The 18,418-nt window shown below is 35.5% G+C and overlaps 1 protein-coding gene across 1 annotated transcript; it reads right to left on the bottom strand.

Moving 5' to 3' along the window:
• Window positions 1-3,194: 3,194 nt before the first annotated feature.
• On the bottom strand, window positions 3,195-4,371 carry LOC133799079 (glycine-rich RNA-binding protein-like). The gene is made up of 2 exons (XM_062237276.1): window positions 4,107-4,371; window positions 3,195-3,786 (listed from the first exon to the last, which is right to left on the bottom strand). The coding sequence occupies exons 1-2, from the start codon at window positions 4,218-4,220 to the stop codon at window positions 3,361-3,363; spliced, it is 540 nt and encodes a 179-aa protein (XP_062093260.1). The 5' UTR covers window positions 4,221-4,371; the 3' UTR covers window positions 3,195-3,360.
• Between the last annotated feature and the right edge of the window lie 14,047 nt (window positions 4,372-18,418).

Below are 18,418 nucleotides of genomic sequence, written 5' to 3'. Positions count from 1 at the left end.
ACTGTCCATTTTAAAAATGTCAAAACTATCCCCATCCAATGATTCCGAATGGTGCAGAAGCATTAAATAGCCCACTCGAGTACCCAGTAAAAAAATTTCGTACAGATGGGACGTCTCGAGAATTGCGTTGATACCCATCGGTCATTTGGGCAATCAAAGGATTCTTTTCAGATTGAGACATTGAGAATTTGAAAGGATGGGGATCGCTCAAATGGTCGCCAAGTAAATGAACCCGGCCCTTGGTAAACGAACCAGGATATTTGAGATTGATCCAGGATAGCAAGGCAAGTCTCCACTGTGCGAACACGGATGAAGACTTGGGGGGTAAATGTTATCCTTGTTTTCCACCCGTGACACGTGGCATGACGTAATGGGTCTGCGGGCCCGAGCCTGTCTTGAACCTGGTGAACGGAGAAGGATGAAATCCCAGATAGCCCAAGCATCCTCGAGCCCAATAATGTTCAATGGGCGCGAGCGTAACAAAGGAACCGTGACTGAGATGTAGGCCCAACTCATCTCCTCGATCCTGACCAACCTACACCCTCCGGGATGCCAATTAAGGTGGCAGACTAACTAGTCGATGGAAATAGACATTATCAAGAATCCAGGGGAGATATCATGTCACAATGTCCGTCTTAGCAAATGAACCCAAGTCCTGGTGAACGAACTAGGACTCCGGTAAGTAAACTAGGACATTAGTAAACGAACCCGCACCATACGTCCAGATAGGTTAAGCATGATCTTCCCTGATGCTGACATGTCCCCAAGAAATCTGGAAGTTGGTCTCCTCAACTAACCTGCAGAAGAGGATACACGCGGAATGTACACTGTTCTTAGGAAACAGTACTGCCACTACTTTGACAGATTATGTCCCCAAGATCCTTTTAGAAGCCCACGCGGACCAGTCCGAGCTAACATACAATGGGCAGTTGTAAGGCTTGGCCACGCCTAAGCTGGCCCAATGGACCCAGATTACCTATATTTTATTATGTATTTTCTTTGTATTATGGCTCCATTGGCGAGAAAACTGTGACTACATCCCTATTGGGCTCGGATTAATCCAGCACAAACCCATTGCACTTGACTGCCTATAAATAGGGACAATTGTGCACTGTAGCGGGGATCCTAGATTTTCTCTTGTAAGAAATTACTCTGCTAAAAGTTGTAGAAAACTCAATTGTCAAAAACTCCCTAAAGCTTAACACTTCTGACTCGTGGACTAAGACTCGTTAACGCCCCAACCACGTAAAATCCATGATTGTTTATCTCAAATCCTTTCTTTTCAGCTCTTACTTCTTAATACATATATATAATTTCCGAAAAACTCGGTAAACAAAGTATATATATTTTAAAATTAATTTCATGTTTCTTGTAAGAAATTTAAGTTTGTTAATTTGAAGTATGTTTAAAAAAAAAAAATCATGTTTTAATACGCGATATGAAACTAAATTTATAACTAATTAATTATAATAAAATATGAATAGAATAATCTTAATAAAAAAAATTACATTTCTATAAGATTTATTTTTATTTACTATAATTTTAGTTTTAATTATAAAAAATTAGTATAATTTTAATAGATTTTACCTATCAACTAGTTTTATTGGATTTTTTAGAAAAATAAATAAACTATCACCATTTAGTCACCGATCTAAGAAGGAACTTCAATGGTGGTCAAATTTAGCCTACAATAATATCACATTTTTTAATTACTCATTTCACTAATTAATACAAGGGAATAACTTATGACAATTTGATCATATTGACAAAATTTTATCTATCAAATCTGAGTTTAGGGTACCAAATATGTACGATTTTAAAATACAGGGTACCATATGAGTATTATTGAAAACAGATGGTATCAAAATGATACTTTGCAAAAACACAGGGTACCAAATGAGTATATTCTCTTAATACAATTTAATAATTAAAAAAAATTAATTTTTAATTTATCTTTTAATAAAAAAAATTAATTATTTTGTATATTTTTCATAAGTGATAAATGTAGCTAGTTTAGAGCACTAAAATTAGAAGTTGTATACTAGCTAAAAACCTAAAATATAACTTAAAACCTCAATCATACTCCATCATGTTGCCAAATACAAAAAATTTAGTTTTAAGTACTATTCATGTTGTGTATATTATTTTATTTTTTTACTTTCTTTTCTTTTATATATATAAACACGCATATACCTAATATATGTTCTCAATGTATAAATATTTTCTCAATCTCTAGATTCTTTACAATATTATTTTAGGTCTTTTTTTAAATTATTTTATTTAATTTTTTTTCTTTTTTTTCAATATCATATAAATATATTTTTTTAATATTATATTATTTTAAGTATTTTTATATTATTTTTTATAACTCATTAATTAATTTTTTTTATTAATTAGGTATTTATTAAATTAAAAAATATTTTTTGTTATTGCAATATTTAGAATGAATTTTTTATATTTTTTTATTAATTTATATCTTATTTTATAATTTTGGATTAATTTCAAATAGAGTATAATTTTTTTTAATTGTAGATTACAGTCATATTTAAAAAAAAACATAAATAATTTATATAGAAATCACAAAAAATACAATCATAGTTTAAAGAAATCATAAATAATTCATACTTTTTAAGAGAAGTAGTGACTTCTAAAAAAAAATACGAAAAATTATTTTTTTATTTTAATGAATATTTCATAATTCTTATTTTCCTTCTATTTTTTATTAAAAATAAATAAAAATAAATTACATCTTTATTTATAGAATACAATTTTTTTTTTCTTGAAAATATTCTATCTAATTTTAAAAATAAGAACTACGGACAGTTTCTTTGAAATTGTCATGATTTTTTTATTTATCAATTAATATTTATTCATATATGTTATTAAAAAAAATTCTGCGAAAGAAGAACTAATTTCCAAATAAGTTTAAAACTAATTATTATTATAAATATATATTTATGGTTAAATTTAATATTTACTTTATAAAAATTCTTTTTTCAAATTATAAATCCAAACAGAATTAAAAAACTTTAGTAAAAACTAAGAGTTTTTAATTTATGATAATACTATATATATTGATATTATGTTATTTTAGATATTTAATTATTATTCTTTAATGAATTATTATTTAGTTCGTTTTGTCCTATTTTGGGTCAAATTTGATCACCATAAACACGGTATAAGGCGACTTGAAATATCAAATTGGAATATTATTTATATAAATCATGACAAAAACAGCCATTAATATATCAAGTAACTACATAGAACAATCTATTTTCAACGAGCAGTGACATAGGACCCATCGATCAAAAATAGAGCAAACCAAAGTTGACATAACAACCGAAAGCCAATCTCTCAAATTTAACTTCTCCAATTTCCTTCAGCGGCACCGCCCCCACCCCCTCCTCTGTTAGAGTAACGAGCTCCACCACCATCTCCATAACCGCCCTCACGCCGGCCACCATCTCCATAACCTCCCTCACGCCGGCCACCATATCCACCGCTACCACCGTATCCGCCGCCACCACCCTCGCGTCGGCCACCTCCGTATCCACCCCCACCTCCACGGCTGTAACCACCACCACCACCGCCTCCTCCACGGCTGTAACCGTGGCCTCCGCCGCCGCCGCCTCCGCTTCCGCGTGATTGGGCCTCATTGACGGTGATGCTGCGTCCATCAAGATTTTGGCCATTCATTCCTTCGATGGCATCTCTCATCGCCTTTTCGTTAGAGAAAGTGACGAATCCAAATCCCCTTGACCTTCCGGTCTCACGATCGTTAATGATCTGATAAAAAAAAAACCATACAGATCTAGTTAGATCTAAAATAAATCACACAAATAAAGAAATATAAAATTATAATTACTGATTATAAGAAGAATAGAAATGAATAAAAACCGATCGGATCTTCCTCTTTAGGGAAAAGATGAAGATGAACGTACCGATTTAAGGTGAGAAAAATAAGTATCATTATAGTAACAGAAAAGATCAAGTAGCAGTAGAAGAGTAACAAAACACAGATGAGATGACAGAGCAGAAGAGAACACAGATCAGATGGGTTCGACAAAGCCGAATCGGGTCAGATCCGATCTCTGCAACAAACGGACCTTCGATTCAACGACCTCGCCAAACGTAGAGAAGGCTTCTTCGAGGGAACGGCTGTCGGTGGCCCATGCGAGCCCGCCGACGAAGCATCTGTACTCGACTTCAGCGGAACCCATTTGAGAAGCAGAGGATAAAGAAACTAATCAAAGAAAAGATATGAAAAGAGAATCGGACTCGGACTAGAATCCGCCTCTTATAAAAGCACGACGGAGAGAGTCTCTAAATTGTTATTATATAGAAGCTGAGTCTCTCAACTAGGGTTGCCTCGTATGCGGGTTGCGCCCACCCACTACCCCGAGTAGTACTAACTACTAACCAAGGTTAATTCTTGGGTGGTTAATGCTGGCGTGTTTGTTTGGGGGCAATTCTAGTCCATCTCTATCATTTTCATGTTTTAGGATATACCCTCTCTTAGATATTTATAAAAATGATTTTTTTTCTATACGGTAAGTAGTAAATTATTTAACAAAAATACTATATATAAAAAAACCATTCAAATATAATGATTTAAAAATTTTATTCCTAAAATTCGATCTTCTCTTTCTTTCCAGTTTTTATGAAAATTTTGGAGCTCTCTGTTTCTCCATACTCTTCTCCACCACGACATCCATTTCGGAGCAACTAAAGCAAACGAAATCCAACAAATATTGCAACCAAAAGAAATATGAAATTGCACAAATCCAACATATTAAGCAATGGGTATTCAGTTATCTTCAATTTAATATTGTTTCAGTTTTTCTTTTTCTTTTTCAATTTTTCTTAATATTTAGAATCTCTTTATCAAATCAATTTTTCATTTCATATTCTTTGAAGAAAGTTACAAAAATTATCTATTATGCAAATTTAGGAGTTGCTGCAGACCATTATTGGTACTATGTATTGTTATTCAATAAAAATTGAGCAACCCAAATCAATTGCTCTTCTTTATGTCAGAATCTCACTTAATTTCAAAGGTAATTTTGTTTTAAAAGTTTGTGGGTTTTACTTGTTGGTTGCATTATGTTAGATAGCTATATTTTCTTCTTTGTTTTGATTAATCATAAGTTCATGATGCTCCGTTCTTATTGATTTGTCAATTTGTTTTACATTTCAGGTTGCATTTAGTTGATAATGGATATTTAGAACATAGTGGTGAATTGTAACCAATTCAAATATAGAATCGGCAAAAGGTAAGTTGCATATGAGAATATTGTAAGTTGGAATAAGTTGCAAAGCACTCTATTTATTATTTATATGTTCTTAGGGTTTCTTTTTCAATTATACAGTTTCATTTTCATCTGAGGCAACAACACAGTGTGAGCTCTATTTGTAACCAGAAATTGCTCCCGTCATATCCAAATCACCAAAGCTAATCACATTTATCCAATCCTGTCAAATGCAATTGAAAATGAAAAAACTTCATCAAATCTAAGTGGCATTAAGTCTCATTCAACAAAGGTTTACATAAGTTGATTTTGCTATTGTTGATTGCCTTTTTCACGATCAACCTAATCTAAGAACTTGACAGAAACTAGACGAAAAATAACACAAAGGTTTTACGTGGTTTGGGCTATAAAAGAGCCCTAGTCCACAAGTCTTTGGTATTAGTGAGTTTGAAGCTTGTTTTAGCAAGCTTCAATGGAGTCACAGGCAGTGTATATATTACTCTGAGTTTACAATGCTTAACCAGCTAAAGTTCTGAACTATTTACAAGGAGATATTCCAACCCTATTTATAGAGGCATGGGTCATTAATGCCTTTAATAAACAATTAATACAACATTCTCCATTATCTTGGGAGTAAACTGGTAACTAATTACATAGGGATGCACTAATAAAGACCATGGGCCCAAGCGGATTTCACGGGGCCCATTTGTAGAAAGTTGCCTACCAACCTTATAGGGAACAGGTATCTGACCGTGTCAGGATACGGCGCATGTTCGCCCATGTTAGAGAAATGTCGATTGTCGAGTGTACGATCTCAACACCACTATTCAAGGCTCACTAAAAGTTGTCAGAGAATCTTCTGGTAGGCCACAGCTGCGGCGACTGACACCTAGCAGCTACTCCAGCTCCGAGGACAAGAATCCTAGACCTGGGGGATTGGTGAATGAAGAGAGTGAGGACCATCTGAATGGTCACGACCTTGCCTGGAGACATCCGCGCCTCGAGGACAAACCTCGGGGTGTGGCCTCACTTGGACACATTCACGCCTCAACGACGGGTCACGGGACATGGCCTTGCTTGGAGACATCCTAGTTTTTTAGTGAACAGTTGAGAAGAATAAGAAGAACAACTACTCAAATAAGTGGGAAGTATCTTGAACATGTATGGCAGCCACTTCCCATACTTAGCCAATTTTGTATAATTATTGGTCAAATGATCATTTCGCCCCTTACCTTTGCTTAACTCCAAAGCTAACTTCAAGGGCATTTTGGTCTTTGTGCTTATAAACTTAATTACATATCTAATCTCCCATTTATCAACTATTTCACCATTTTTTTCAAAATATTTAAATTCCCAAAATACCTCTTGGCTCGACCCGAGCTAGGCATTTATCCCCATTGTGACTTTCCGCTAAAATGCTCGAAAGGATTCACTCATGTCGAATATCACATATATATCCACATAATAATGTGGTATCAAGCACATAACACATAATAATTACATATATACCCTCAGCAGTCAAAATTACCAGAATGCCTTTTTTTGACAAATGTGGGTCTTTAAACACATTTAAGACACATAACCATGCATAATAAATTATATAATAATATAATTCACATAATTATCCCACGTTCCCTCCCAGCACGCTAATCAAGGTATTTAACCTTATTAGGAGTTTTGGGACGCTACAACTATCCCCTCCTAATAGAAATTTCGTCCTCGAAATTTACCTGAACAACTCAGGATACTGATCCCGCATATTTGACTCTAGTTCCCAAGTCGCTTCCTCTACTTTACTGTTTTTCCTAAAACACTTCCACCAAAGTGACAGTCTTATTCCGTAAGACTTTATCTTTTCTATCCAGAATCTTTATTGGCTTCTCTTAACAAGATAAATCTCGTTGTAATTTCAGGGTCTTATAACTCAATACATGTGTGATAACTGACATGTATTCTCTTAGTATCGACACATGAAACACATCGCGAACCCCTGACAATGCTGGGGTAAGGCTAGTCTGTAAGCCACTTGCCTAATCCTCTCAAGGATCTTAAAAGGTCCAACAAACTTAGGGCTCAATTTCCCTTTCTTCCTAAATCATTTTATCACTATAAATAGGTGATCTGCATTTCCTACCATGCAATATCACTTACGGAGCCAAGCCAATAATTGACTTATAACTATTGTTGCAGGAAAACCCAATCAAGGGAAGGTACTTACTCCACGATCCCTCGAAGTCCAATTCACACATCCGAAGCATGTCCTCTAATATCTGGATCGTCCTCTGAGATTGCTCATTTTTCTGAGGATGGTAAGCAGTACTGAATCTCAGTCTTGTACCCATCGCCTTCTGCAGGCTTTTCCAAAATTTGGAAGTAAATATAAGATTTCGATTCGACACTATAGACTTTGGTGCCCCATGGAGACGTACAATCTCCCTGACACATAACTCAGCGTACTAATCCAAGGTGTAATTTGTCCTCACAAGCAAAAGTGAGCTGACTTGGTATATCGATCCATGATCACCCATACTGAGTCATGCAATCCCACAGTCCTAGGCAATCCATCCACAAAATACATGGTTATATCCTCCCATTTCTATTTAGGAATTCTTAAGGGTTGTAATAATCCCACTGGCCTCTGGTATTCAACCTTCACTTGCTGACAAGTCAGGCGCTTAGCCACATACTCAACCGCATTTTTCTTCATCCCTGGCTACCAATACAAAGATTTAAAATCTTGATACATCTTCGTGGTGCCTGGATACAATGAATAAGGAGTGGTATGAGATTCATCCAAAATCTCTCGCCTGATACCATCATCCACCATAATACATATCTAACCCTTGTACCTCAATATACCAGCCTCGGAAATGGTGAAGTCCTTAGCCACTCTAGCTAATACTTCCTCCCGATGCTTCACTAATTGAGAATCATTCACTTGAGCCTCCTTTATCCTATCGAAAAGAGTAGACTACAAAGTAATGTTTGCCAACTAGCCTACCACAAGCTCTATATCCGCTTTGGTCATGTTCTTTACCAATTTTACTGATATTTGCTTTGAGTTATACAACTGTATCAGACCTCTCTGACTCAAGGCATTTGCCACCACGTTTGCTTTCCTTGGAAGGTAAAGGATTTCACAATCATAATCCTTAACCAACTCTAACCAACGTCTCTGTCTCATGTACATATCCTGATGTGTGAAAAAGTACTTCAAACTCTTGTGGTCTGTATATATCTCACACTTTTCTCTATATATATAATGACGCCACACCTTCAGTGCGAATACCACGGCTGCCAATTCTAAATCATGAGTAGGGTATCGTTGCTCATATTCCTTTAACTTTCGTGAAGCATCAGCAATCACATTCTCAGCCTGTCTCAAAACATTGTAATAAACCACAAACTTTTCCCGATCTGAAGGAAGACTGAGTACTGGCGCAGTAATTAACCGTCGTTTCAGCTCTTGAAAATTGTTCTCATACTTGTCGGTCCACACAAACTTCAAGTTCTTATTATTAAACTTACTGAAATGTGTTGCAATCCCAGAGAACCCTTCAACATAACATCGATAATACCCCGCCTATCCAAGGAATCTTCTAATCTCTAAAGTACTCCTTGGCCTTGGCCAATCTCTCACTGGCTCCATCTTGGTCGATTCCACCATAATCTCATTCTCTCTCACAATGTAACCCAAAAATATTACTTGAAGAAGTCAGAGCTTACACTTCTTGAACTTTACATGAAATTTATGTTACCTTCGCCTTTGTAGTACTAAACGAAGATGTTCTTCTTTTGGCTGAGAATAAACCCATATGTCATCAATAAACAGAATCACGAACTTGTCCAAACGATCCTCGCACTTTCTATACATCAGATCCATAAAAGTCGCTGGAGCATTAGTCAGTTCAAAAGACATCACTAAAAATTCATGATGCTCATACCTCATGTGGATTGCAGTCCTTGGAATATCTTCTTCCTTTATCCTCAGTGTAACGCCCTACTTCCTTAGAGTCGTTACCAAGTGAGTTTGAAACGTGCTAATCACTCGCTAATCGAGGTTTTAGGTTAAAATGTGTAGTTAATTAAAATGTAACTTGTTTAAATAAGAATTTGGTATAAAAAGTCAGTCGTTCTTTTAGATCATGAAAAGGGTTACATTGGGATCCCATATATATTATCTGAAAACATATTTACAACTCAAAAGGTTACTTTACAGTCGGCCTAAGCGAAAAAATCAATGTTCATGACCAGTTCCTCAAAATACCCCAGCCATGGCGGCCAGATAGGCCAAACATGTATGCACCGCTCCAAGCCCTTTAACTCATGGTTGATTGATCTTTTCCTTGCCCTTACCTGCACCACAGAGCACCCGTGAGCCGAGGCCCAGCAAGAGAACCTTAAAGCACAACATACTATATTTTATCCCAGCAAACAACACTTATTTAAACAGTTATTAGAATACGAAATGGCACAGTAGCACATCAACATCATATCATAGCAGAACAAAACATAGGAACATAAACATAGCAACATATTAACATATAAGCACAATATCACAACATCTTAGCAGTAGCATACCATAGCAGTTCAGTAATACAATAGCATATAACGAAGTAGCCAACAAGCTAAACGCATAGCGACCATGCCGTCCCAAGCGCTTTACCAAGCCCTGGGTTTGCAGTCCACACTATGAGGATATCCCTGGTATCCTTTAGGGTCTCGCCCTAGCAACTCGTACTCCGCGTGCTAACGCTGCTCCTGGCCCCTTGCCCCTTGCCGTACTTGGCTCTTGCCTCTCCCAGCTTCTGCCGCTCTCGGCTCTTGTCGATCAACCACATTCACATATATGACATGGCAACTTACAAGCAATACACACAGTACAACACACCACATAGCTCTACGGGTACAAAAAATTCTCTTACCTGTGTCCCGAGCTCTCCAAGCACCGATATCCCGAGCACAGTCCCCTAGTTCGAGCCTCATCGAATCCCTAGTCACAACACATCAAAAAAATCCATCCATCAAGGTCTAATCCGTTAAATAACTTTGGGTTACTACTCTAATCCCCGGTACCTTGAATTCTATCAATCTGGGTGATAAAATCCATCCCAAGCCTTAACAATTAGGTTCCCAAGCCAAGAACCCTCAAGACACCCAGCATTTTGAACTAGGGCCGCGACCCAACCCCTTAAGGGCCGCGGCTTGCCTCAAAACAGAGGCAAAACACCTTCCTGGAAAGAGACACGGGTCGCGGCATGCTTAGCCAAGCGCCGCGCCGTGCCCCAAAATCAGAGGCTTCCCCAGTCCTCGCGTGCACACGGGCCGCGACATGCCCCTCCTAGGGCCGCAGCTCGACCTGCAAACCCAGAAAATTAGCCTTTCCTTCAAGTTTTCCCCGAGCTTAACCCCATATCTAACACCCCAAACTTAACCCAACCTCAGAATTAAACCCAGAATTCATACTCATACAGCCTAAACATTCTAAACAAACCCATGAACCAATTCTTACACCCATCAAACATTCAAAATCAATCCTAGAAACCAATCCATGCATGCCTAAGTTCTAACACCCAACACCAGCAAAATTTCAGCTTGTTCATCAAGTTTAAAACTTACCTTTGAGCTTGATTAAATTCCTGAATTAGTCCTCTAAGTTCTAGCTTTGAATTCCTCCTTTGCTTCCAAGAAAATCAGCTTTCTTCCTCCTCTTCTTCTCTTAGCTTTTCTTTTCTTCTAGAGCTTCCTAAGGTGGTTCCAGCATATGCCTAGGTAAGGAAAACGTGAAGTACTTTACCTCTGCCAGTTCTAGTTATCTTAAAGCCAAATTCCCTTTTTGCCCCTTAAACTTATCCCTAACCCTTAAGTAATCCCAAGGGCAATTTAGTCATTTCCCAAACCCCGTTAAGTCCCCCAGGGCACACATAATAAATTTCCCCAATATTCTCTCCTAAACATTCTAACCTCAAATATATCTCAAAATATTTGTTTTTATAACCCTATAATCCCATAAAACGTCTAATGCCCGAAATACCTCTCGACTCGCCCCGAGTCGAGTATTCGACCCCGTTGTGACATTCTAGCCAAACAGTTCCCTAGGACTGTCTCGGATCATGCAACACAGATATATCACAAATATATCATAATATTCACAATTATCACATTTATGCCCTCAACAACCTAAAATTACAAACATGCCCCTAATAGCCAAACGGAGCCCACATGCATATTTAATTCACCTAAACATGCATCCTTAATCACATACTCATAAAAATTCACATATTATAATAATAAATCACTTATTGCCCTCCAGGCACCCTAATCAAGGCCCTAAGCCTTATTAACAAATTTGGGTCGTTACACTCAGCTGGTGATAACCAGATCGAAAATAACCCTTTAAGAATCTTGTATTGCCTTGCAACTGGTCAAATAAGTCGTCAATCCTTGACGATGGATACCTATCCTCGATAATCACCTTATTCAATTCCCGATAGTCGATACACATTTGTAACGATTCATCTTTTTTCTTCACAAATAGCACCAACGCACCCCACGGTGAGAAGATGGGTCTGATAAATCTCAGATCAAGTAGTTCCTGCAGCTGAACCTTCAATTCTTTCAATTCCGTCAGTGCCATTCTGTAAGGTTTCTTAGGTATCGGTTTTATTCCAGGTGCCAATTCTATAACAAACTCGGTGTGTTGGTGTGGTAATAACTCGGATAAATCCTTCGGGAAACACATTCAGAGCTCACAAACCAATCTGATCCGTGTTGGTAATTGTGCCCTAAAAGCATATGTAATAGACATTGTTTTAAGAAATAAATAAATTAATTGAATTTGTTATGCATATATATTTTATGGACTATATTATTTTGTGATAATATTCAGTAAATATAAGAAAAATTCCTGAGTTCATTTATGTGATCTCAACCACATATTGGTACGAGATGATTGTGTTTGAGATAAATGAACTTGAATAGTTCACAGTAAAATAAAGTTATGGAATCTTTAGATTAATTACTGCAAGTACGATCCACTATTATTATGAATACATGTGATCTAAATCCGGATTACTAGTGTAGTTGGACACTTTAGTGGAGGTACTTTATATATTAGAGAATATAGAGAACTGGACCAGATATGTTTATTAATACTTATTTAAATATCGTTTCGAAGTATTAATTAAATATATCAACTGATGATCATATATAAATAGTTCTTAATCCTGAAGTTACTATGAACTCATGTTTATGTTATATGAGTTCTTTGATTCACTCATTAGAGTCTGTCAGAATGATCAGGTTAGAAACTTTTATTTTGGGAACTCATTAATGTAAATGGCTGGGGACATAGTATACAGATATGGAATCTATACCTTCTCGTAAGAGATTGAATAATGGTTCTCTTAAGGGTTGACTTTTGGGAGTGAAAGGTTATTGAGCTCAAATTCATAATTTGGTTGAATTAACCTTCACTAGTAAAGTCGATGGTACTTAAGGAAACAAGATATAATTAAAAGAGTAAAATGGTAATTTTATTCCCAATTAATTATGAACCATTATTAGAGGGTTAATTTGTATGTAATAATTATATCAATGGACACTTTATTGTTATAAAGTACTCAGTAAATGAAATGTTTATAATTACAAGAGTGCAGTCTCATATTTATAGTGGAGTAATCATGAGATTAATAAATTAAGATTATTTGATTAAAGAGTTTGATTAATAATCACAAATTTATTGGAGCTTGGAATTATAGGTCCATAGGTCCCCACAGCGGCTCTATCAACACTATTCAAGGCAAGAGTTGATATAAAGGGTAAAATGGTAAAAAGACATATGTCAGAAGAATTTTGTTCTTTCGACCGAATATGCAATTATGTGATAATAGTGATTAATCAATTAATAATTAATTATTGTGTAATTTTTTGAAATTATATAAATAATTAATTTATTATAATTTTTGAAATTATAATAAAATCATTATTAAATTTTCACAATTAATATTTAATTAAAATTTGTTTTAATTAATTAGTAGAATTAATTAAATATCTTTATTTGAGTGGGAGATAATAATCTCACAAGTTCAAATTTGATTTGAATTTAAAAGATTAAGATTTATTCAAATAATTAATTATATGTGATAATTAATTAAAAAGATAATAGATTCAAATTTGAATTAATTATCAAGTTGTTGGATTTTGTCTGATAAAGAAGTTTGAATAAATAATTAAATAATTGTGGAAAAAAATTTGGACCCTATTTTGTAGGGAGCTACACACACCAAGAAGTCCCAAGGACTCACTTGGGCGTGTAGCACAGTAAAGAATCAAGATTGGATGTTTTACTTCTATTTAATTAGTTAATTAATTAATGAGTCAAAAGTTAGTTTTGATGTTTACATTGTTAAAATAATTAAATAATAGTTGAGAAAATAAATATCCCTATTTTATGGGGTACTGCACGACACACACAGTCCCTGGACTGTGTGTGGCGTGCAGCTATAGTAATCAGGGAGTGGATTTTTCACTTTTATTTTTTTATTAATTAATGAAATTTCAAAAAGATAGTTTTGATATTTTCATTAATAAGATAATTAATTAATTAAAAGATAAATTGTAATTGGTTACATATTTATTTTTTAAATTTAAATATTTTCTATATAAGTTAGACTTATTAGAAAATAACAATATACTCAATTATTCGCTCTAAAAGAAAATAACGATATTTTTCATCTCTCCCTGAAAAAGTTACAAACTCAATCTCAGGCTTATTCTCTTAATCTTATGTGTTGAGTACATCAAGGCAGAAATATACCATATTTTATTCTCTAAGTGCCCACACACTTCTTGAGGTGTAGAGAACATTGTGGAAAATCTTTGTGTGAGTACCTGGGAGCAGCTTGGATAAGAAGATCGTTTATTTTATGAAAAGATAGCAAGGACACTTTATAGGTATCAAGAGGTATGTTCTTTATTCTCTTCTTGTTTATGATTAATGTATGTATATTAATGGATCCGCATATTTAAAAGTAATTAAAATATGTTACAAAATTTTTGTTGTACACTAGGCCAACCCATCACACAATTCTGCTGCATATTAGGAAACTTGTTCGTAACAATTGGTACCAGAGCAGTCATTAATCTCTGCATACATTAATTACTGTGTGGGCATAATATGCATTTTTATGCTATCGTAATATGTGTGAATGGATGGATGGATGTATGTTTAAAGTTTATTCTTAAGGGTCGTTAATTATATGGTTTTTGGGTTTAGGAATTGTTCTTAAATTTCTAGATGAGAAATGTAAGCCATTTTGGGGCATATGAATATTTGTAATTTAATTTTCTGCATTAAATTATTGGAAAATTTTCTGTAAGGCCCGAGCCCCGGGTTTTGTGCCCCGAAGCTCGACCTTGAGGCTATCACACGCTGCTGTACGACCCCGTGGCCTGTGGCTGAATCTGTGCGCGCCCCTGCGCCTGCATTCGCGCGCACCCTGCTGGTTCCTTGTCACAGCCTGTGCATCTTCTAGCCATGGCCCCAGCTACTGGCCCGTACACCCTGGGCAGCATCTCAGGCCCCGACGCTTGCTCTAGCGGCACCAGGACCCCGTCGAGCCGCTCCCAGCCCTTGCTGTGGCCTCCCGCCATGCCTCCTGCCCTGCCAAGCCACATAGCCATCGACCCTAGGGTTTCTAAACCCTAAGGCTTGCATCTTTGTTATCTATTTAAATTGTGGGCCTAGTTTATTTTAAGCCCATAATTAAAATTATTTTGTTTTGAATTAATTGGTTGAGCCCAAATTCAAAAGTGGGCCTAATAACTTGTTGGGAATTAAAGCTCAAGTTAATTATTCTTAAAATTTATTTAAGATATAATTAAAAGTTATTTTAATTCAAAATTAAATAGATAGATGACTTAATGGATCAAGACTACTTGTGAAGGCCCAAAGCTGAAGATAGAGATCTCTTTAGTTTTTATTTAGTTTCTTGCATTTTTGTGTATAATTTTGCAAGTGTTATAATTTTTCTAGAAATATCCAAGACACCCGGCCCACTTTTATTTATTTAATTATTATTTATTTATTTAAATGTTTGAATGTGATTAAATTATTTAATACTTTGTCATGTATTTTTTGACATGCCATACATATTACCCACACGGTATTTAAAATTAGCATGCATCTCATATGAGTAGAAACATGCCTTAGGATTGTCCTTTTGATTATATGTTTTATGTGATGGACCATATAATAATAAATCTAGTTTTAACTAGTTCAACAGCGGAAATTGATTTTAAAAGTAGTTTAATTTCTAGTATTTAATAAAATTATTTTATTAAATAATAAATGATATTCCTAGTAATTATAGTAAATTAAAATTGAATTAATTAGGGCATAGTTCTATAATTTTAATTTTGCTTAATTGGATTAATAATTATTAGAATATGATTTGGTAGAAATAGATCACTTTATTTTTACAACCTAATTAAAAAGCATAGGATGTTTTGAGAAAACACATATTTTAAAATAGTGAGTGGGAGAGGGAGTTATGACAATAAGTCCCATGGTCTCTATTATTAGTTAGCACCGAGGCAACATGGAGAGGGCCTCTCGGCACCATTGCTTGTGTCCCCCTAAGGAAGGCTTCCGACTGTGCTATTCTCAAGGCAAACTTCTTTAAGGATAGGATTTAATGATGAATTTCAAGTTTGACTGACCCCAAGGCACACTCTTGAGTTAATTCATTGATCTAAAATAATGAGTTACACTCACAAGGTACATTACGCTTTCGAGCGGACTAGTGTATCATTGACCAAACAAGTGGTTGTTTATAAGTCCAAAGAGAAATGTTGATTTGAGTTTTCACTTATAAATTTGAGAACTTGTCTCAAAATTAATTTGGAATTAGTCTGACCTACCATAAGGCTGGTCCATTAATGTTCAAATTAATTAATCGTGGAATTAGTAATTTTTTTATGTGTTATTTAATTGTTGCATTCATGCAGCACGTTTACTATTCCGAAAATTACTTATATTTATTATATGCATAAATTCATTTTTGTTTATTTATTTATTTTCAGCAATCATGTCTAACTCAAATCATGTATCTTCTTTACTTGCTAATGAAAAGTTGACTAGTGAAAACTACATGAAATGGAAATCAAACATGAATATTGTATTAATATGTGAGAACCACAAATTTGTCTTAACTGAGGAGTGTCCTGAAGTCCCTCCTGCTACTTCTGCCAAAACTGCAAGGGAAAAGTTTGATAATTGGATCTTATCAAACAACAAAGCAAAGTGTTATATGCTTGCAAGTATGAGCGATGTGCTTAGAAAGAAGTTTGAAGACACTAAGACTGCTTATGAGATCTGGGATTCCCTTCAAGATATGTTTGGGCAGCAGTCAGATTAGTGCAGGAATGAGGCCTCCAGATCCTACATGACAAAGAAAATGAAGAAAGGAGTTTCTGTCATAGAACATGTATTAGACATGATCAATATAATGCACGATGCCATTATCCATGGGGCAACCATTGATGAAAGGACTCAAGTGAGCATTATACTTGAATCACTTTCTCCAGCTTTTAAAGGTTTCACAACCAATTATGTCATGAACAAATTAGAATATAACATGACACAGCTGTTGAATGAGTTGCAAACTTATGAATTTCTTAACAAAGGTTCTGAGAAAGAAGGAGAGGCAAATGTTGTTGATTCTTGCCCATCCTCTTCAAAGGCTAAAACCAAAAAGAGGAAAAATGGACATGGAAAGGACAAAGAGAAAGGAAAAGACAAGAATTCAAAGAAGCCTAACAAGTCATCCAAAGGCAAAGAGAACAAGAACACCAAGAGCTCCAAAAAGAAGACCCCTAAAGGGACTTGTTTTCACCGTGGAGTAGATGGTCACCAGAAGAGAAACTGTCCAAAGTATCTCACTAAGCTGAAAGAGAAAAATAAAGGTAAATTTGATTTACTTGTGTTGGAAGCTTGTTTAGTGGAAACCAATTCCTCATCTTGGATAGTAGATTCAGGAGCCACTAACCATGTTTGTTTTTCTCTACAGATTCTTAGTTCAACGTGGAAGCTTGCTAATGGAGAGTTGATTATGTGGATAGGTAGTGGTCAGATTGTCTCTACAGCAGCAGTTGGAACAGCCCGCCTGGAATTTGAGAAGAATAAATTTATTATTTTAGAGAACGTTTATCATATTCCTAGATTTTCTAGAAACTTAATTTCTATTTGTATGTTGCATGAACAAGGTTTTAAAATTTCTTTTAATAATAATTCGATTGTTATTTTGAGATATGGTTTTAAGTTATGTTCTGCAAAATCTATTGATGGGCTTTATAAAATAAAAGCTAAAGAGAAATCTGCTTATAATTCTGAATTATTTAAAACAGCTAATCCTAGATCTATTAAACGACAAAAGACTGATTCCAATAGTGAAACATATCTGTGGCACTTGAGATTGGGCCATATTTGTAACTCCCTAAACTCCAGGGACCATTACGGTGTGCCTTGTAAACAGTGCTAAACTCGCTAATCGAGTCATTTGGCCAAAATCGTGTATCTAAGTATGATTAGCAGTTTAGGGATTAAAATTTTTGGTTAAGATATAAAGTTTCATTAGAACGTTTATCATATACATTGGGATCCCAAAAATATAATTTAGAGGTCTATTACAAGAAAATATTTACAACAGGCCGATCTAAGCGGCAAAACAGGGTTAAGCCCTAGTTTCCTTTCAAACCTCGGCCGTGGTGGTCGAGCAGCTGCATATGTGCACATCGTCACCTATGCTCTCCAACTCAAGGATGGTCCAGCTTTCTTTTGCCTTTACCTACACCACATAGCACCCGTGAGCCGAAGCATAGCAAGAAAACTTAATATGCTCATAAATAGTAATAACATGTCATCAAATCATAAGGCACACGCCTAGCAGATATAGCCCTATTCAAGCAGGCAAATGAGTTCACGTACTGTTGAGTTTAACACATTAACCGATGACCATAATAATCATCCAGGGCTTTTAGCCCAATATAGAAACGAAATGTTGAGTATAACACATCAACCAATGATCATAATAATCATCCAGGACTTTCAGTCCAAACAAATAGGTAACAGTCGCAAAAGTCACTAAGTTGGGTATAGCCCCTTTTAG

Source organism: Humulus lupulus, chromosome 1 (genome assembly GCF_963169125.1).
Source record: "Humulus lupulus chromosome 1, drHumLupu1.1, whole genome shotgun sequence".
Classification (NCBI taxonomy): domain Eukaryota; kingdom Viridiplantae; phylum Streptophyta; class Magnoliopsida; order Rosales; family Cannabaceae; genus Humulus; species Humulus lupulus.
This window is presented reverse-complemented; position numbering and strand designations above follow the sequence as displayed.

Coding starts and splice junctions, on each gene's coding strand:
- LOC133799079 (XM_062237276.1), bottom strand. CDS start 4,220: ATGGGTTCCGCTGAAGTCGAGTACAGATGCTTCGTCGGCGGGCTCGCA. Junction 3,787..4,106: donor GCGAGGTCGTTGAATCGAAG/GTCCGTTTGTTG, acceptor TTTTTTTATCAG/ATCATTAACGATCGTGAGAC.